Genomic DNA, 5000 nt, shown 5'->3' with positions numbered 1-5000 from the left:
GAAAATGATCGGTGGAAGTGTGAAAGTAGAACACCTAGAAAAATCAGCATTGCTTGGAGCTGCAAGAATTCTTCGCAGGGTTCTTGAAGCATGACCAGTAAACAAGTGTCACCTGAGTCTGCTGGCTGTGGACAACTGACACTTTCCGTTATACACAGCAAAATAAGCTGTGAGTTTTTATAACATAATAATAATAATAATAATAATAATAATAATAATAATAATAATAATAATAATAATAATAATAATAATCTGGGATTTTAACATGCAGTGCGACCAAGTCATAGAGGCGAGACGACCAGATATAGTAGTCGTCCATAAAAATGAAAATGAAGTAAAGATAATAGATGTTGCAATACCAGGGAAGAAAGCAGCCTGCAGAGGATTGCGCTTACCATCAGGAGAGACTATGGGTGAACCCGACGGTAGTGGGTATAGATATTTAGGCATTCACGTTCTTTTTTGATACGCCTTGCTGACCTTGACTTACATTTCTCTATATAGAATGTCATCCAACTCCAAAAAGCCATCGGTCATGTTGTCTCCCTGTGCAGCCTTCTTGCACCTACCCAGTATCTCAGGCACGATAGAGCTGCACAGTATATTCACTGGGTAATTTGCAAAGACTTGGACCTACTTCAAGATGAAAACTAGAGGGAACTCAATCACCTCCAGTACTTGAAAATGATCACATATTACTCTTTTGGAACTATGCTGCTCAAACTGACAGAAAGATAGATGCAAATAGGCCAGATATATTGAAGGATTTCAGACAAAAATCATGCTTCCTCATCGATATGACTGTCCCAATCGACATGTCTTTGTCAAGACCAACCAAAACTTTGAGCAAGTATAAAGATCTTGAAATAGAAATTGGCAGAATCTGGAACCTCAAGACTAAAACAATACCTGTTGTCATAGGTGCCTTAGGAATGATTCCCGGAAGTCCCAAAATGGAAGAAATTCAATAAATAGTGCTCATGGGAACTGCTCATATCCTACGTAAAATATTGTCTATGTAATCCCCCAAACATCTTAATTTGTAAGCAGTGTCAGAATACTTTTAAATGTACATAATAGCAAACACTTTTTACGGCCATTTTAACATCAGATAATCATCATATAATCAAATTACTTTTAAAACAAACTTCTAATTTACTTTTGTTTCGACTGACATTCTCTAGAACAATACTCTTTACAAAACCAAATATATGACACCCTAGGCATAACACTAACCTGAACTTCTAACTTGTTGTCTCTTGAGGTCGCTGGGTGAGATTTGGAGTCAACTTGCACAAATACAAAGCAAAAGCCGATACCAGGCTTACCATCTTTACAGGAGGTGCAAAAAATCGTGCTAACTGGAACGACTCATGTACTAAGAAGAGCATTATCGCTGTGAAAACAACATCCATTCATGATTTTTTCTTTTCTTAAATACATGTTTTACCTATGAATTTGCGCGTGTAAATTGGGAATGTATACAACGTTTCTCTGCCCTAGGTGTACGGAAAACACTCGGCGAGAGATGGGAAAAAATTTGAAGAAAGAAGAAAAAAAAAACATAATAATAATAATAATAATAATAATAATAATAATGTATATAGTCACCTGCAGGAACGAATGACTCTTGTGAGGTTACTGTTCATTTCGGTGTATGAATAACATTGACCTCTACAGCCAAATGTTTTGATGATGCTGCTTGAACAGCGATGCACTTTCTCCCGGGGAGGATGGATGCTCATTATGACTCCTTGTACGCCACATTTTGTGTTATTGGTTGTATAAGCCGTTCTTATGAAGGACAAACTTAAGGGGTTGGCAGTAACAAAGCGTTCGGGAACGAAAACACTCACAGCATAAATGTATAAACTACCTGCAATCACAACGGAAAGACGGTAAATGTATTTACATAATTCGATAATTGCATGATGACACACGCGCGCACACACAACGCACATACACACAAGCACATAAGCACACACACACACACACACACACACACACACACACACACACACACACACACACACACACAGATTTATTTATCGATCTATCTGTTTGTCATCATCATCATCATCATCATCATCATCATCATCGTCCTCACCACCACCACCATCACCACCACCACCATCATCGCATCCACCACCACCACCGTCATCATCATCATCATCATAATCATCATCATCATCATCATCAACATCATCATCATCATCATCATCATCATCATCAATGGTGGTAGTTGTAGTATTAGTTGTGGCGTGTGGTGTTGGTGTTCGTAGTGCTTCTGGTATGTGTCTGCTGTAATGGTGTTGGTAACCCTAACGCCAATGTCGGTTGTACGACGACCAGGATGACGATGATGATGATGATGATGATCGTTGTTTTTGATGTGTCGGCGGTAGTCTTTATGGTGACGTTGATGATGGTTGTGTCACCGGTAATAGTGGTGGCGTTGGCGGTAGAGAAAATCATTAGGAAGATGGTAGTGGTTTACACTCAGTTGGAGTTCATGGCATTGGTGGAAGCGGTGGTAGTGGTGGTGGTGATAGTGGTGGTGGTGATAGTGGTGGTGGTGTATTAGTTGGTCAGATGGTTTTAATGAACCGATTTCTATTCAATGCCAAACTTCCTGTCCCATCATCAATCTGTGAGGCTTCATAACTGAGATGGAGAAGAGATGAACACCACTTTTCATCCTGTAACACACACACGCACGCACGCATGCACACGCACACACACACACACACATCACAGGCGTGCGCATGCACGTACACGCACACACACACACACACATCCACCGACCCACCTCAAACAAACTCCTACGCATAAACATCTAAACGGACACAAGCTTACACGAAGATCTGCTCACACACACGTAACAAAATTCTCGCCACCCCCATCAACAGCATTTGCTCCGATCCCAAAGAACAAAATAAACAAATAAACAATCTGTACAGAACTCCGATAATGAATCAATTAAATATGCTTCTCTCACTAATTTGTTTGTTTTGTCTAATTAATTAATTAATTGAAAGTTTAACAAAGGAATATCATGTTTATTTTTCTAGTTGTGAGCACGTGTGTATCTGTATAGATGCATGCTTAAACGAACACAACTACACACACGCACACACACACAAACAAACACACACACAAACAGACACACACATACACAAACAGACAGACACACACAAACAGACACACACACAGCGGTATGTGTTTGTTTCTACCAAACAGGTAAATAGTACTCAACGCCGAGATAGAGTGTATTTTATTTCTCTTTATTCAGTAACCTGCTCTTCAGGAATTTCCTCGACGTCTGGCCAGTTCCCAAGACAATAAGAACTAAATCTAGTCTCTCCAGTCTCTGGAAATGAGTACACATCGGGAAGAATCAAATGGTTAGGGCGCTAGAATCCCTTCGAAAGCTGACGTGTAGCACATCGTGTCGCCTGTCCAGGTAACGTTTATTTGATGGAGGGAAAGATCTAATGTACAGCACGAATATTTGACCATTATAAGCAAATCATTTGTATGGCTTGGCCAGCAAAGAATTGTGGAACCCTCATCTAGGGTTTACACATACATACATTATATATATATATATATATATATATATATATATATATATATATATATATCACAGTCGTGTCGATAAGCCAGCTGGAGGAGATGTCCTCCTGGGGCTAAAAGCAACAGTAACATCCACCCCTAGGGGTCAGCCACACTTAAGTGGCAATATACTACACTTTATCGTGCAGTTACTGTTAATACTTCATTTAGAGAATTAACATATATATATATATATATATATATATATATATATATATATATATATATATATATATATATATATATATATATATATATATATATACTTTATTTAAAAGCAGCAGAAATAAATAAAGCATATTACTCTACCTCTGGTATTTGAGTACTCTTTTTTCCACCTTGTTGCACATTTCATGTGCTTACTCCGGTATATATATATATATATATATATATATATATATATATATAGAGAGAGAGAGAGAGAGAGAGAGAGAGATGTACTTGCATAGCAAGTGACCTGATCTGAGATCGTGTGCTGGAACGAAAACAATTGCAGCGTGGAAGGTGTTTATAAGCCATTTAAGAAACACAAAAGCCGTTAGATTCACTTAAACATTTAAATTTAATTTGTCAAAATATTTTCGTCGCTTTCAGACCGCAACCTGTTCACTAACAAAATTCCGTGCTGCATATATATATATATATATATATATATATATATATATATACACACACACACACATATATATATAGGTATGAGTTAGAGGGTTTTAATACCTCTAAGGGATAATTAAATCCAAAGTCGCTCCTGGTTATTACCTGGGTAGGTACAGTCTTTTGTAAGGTTGTACGGTACCAGGTGGTTCGGTTGGTAAACCGTAGTTTAGGTCATATAGGAGAAGAAAATGAATGTAAATAACAAAGGGAAACTCGTGGTTTTCGTTGGTATGCCTTTAGTTTAATTAGATAGCAAAGAAGGAAGAAGCAGAGATGAAGGTAGCGTTTACGATCGTTTCGATTTACTGGCTTAAGTAAATCTCTTCAGAATGCGAAGATAGATAAATGCATCGGTTAAGATGCAAAAATAATTGATGCATATGTGATGGTTATAGAAGCAAAGGTAGTAAGTCTTACATTAAATTTTAAACCATACTGTAGTTCTAAATATAAACAAATAAGGGTCGGGTGATGACAGCTGGACTGTCTTTTATCTTAGTATCGATCAAGTCGAGCCGACCTAGGGGTAAACTACATTAAGTAACTAACTTATGTTCAGCTTAACTTTGCTATGTCCAACCACGGCCAGGTAATTTGGCAGAACTTGCTTGGAAATCTTTTGGTTTGGCGCCATTCGGTTTTAAGACGAAATGGATTGGTGATCAAAGGAATTATCCATTTCCATCGTAACAGACAAATAAAACGGTTTTAAAATTCTCTTTAAATAT

General features: G+C 37.7%; 1 protein-coding gene across 5 annotated transcripts in view; it reads right to left on the bottom strand.

The window, feature by feature from the left end:
- Positions 1 to 5000, bottom strand: part of LOC106869536 (bursicon) — a 174857-nt gene that overhangs the window by 2038 nt on the left and 167819 nt on the right. For all 5 annotated transcript variants that reach the window (XM_089358850.1, XM_089358849.1, XM_089358848.1 and 2 more), the window contains one exon: positions 1612 to 1876. In XM_089358850.1, the coding sequence (XP_089214976.1) occupies positions 1612 to 1876 (265 nt within the window). The remainder of the gene's footprint in view (positions 1 to 1611; positions 1877 to 5000) is intronic.

Source organism: Octopus bimaculoides, chromosome 10 (assembly GCF_046866305.1).
Source record: "Octopus bimaculoides isolate indiv1 chromosome 10, ASM4686630v1, whole genome shotgun sequence".
Classification (NCBI taxonomy): domain Eukaryota; kingdom Metazoa; phylum Mollusca; class Cephalopoda; order Octopoda; family Octopodidae; genus Octopus; species Octopus bimaculoides.
This window is presented reverse-complemented; position numbering and strand designations above follow the sequence as displayed.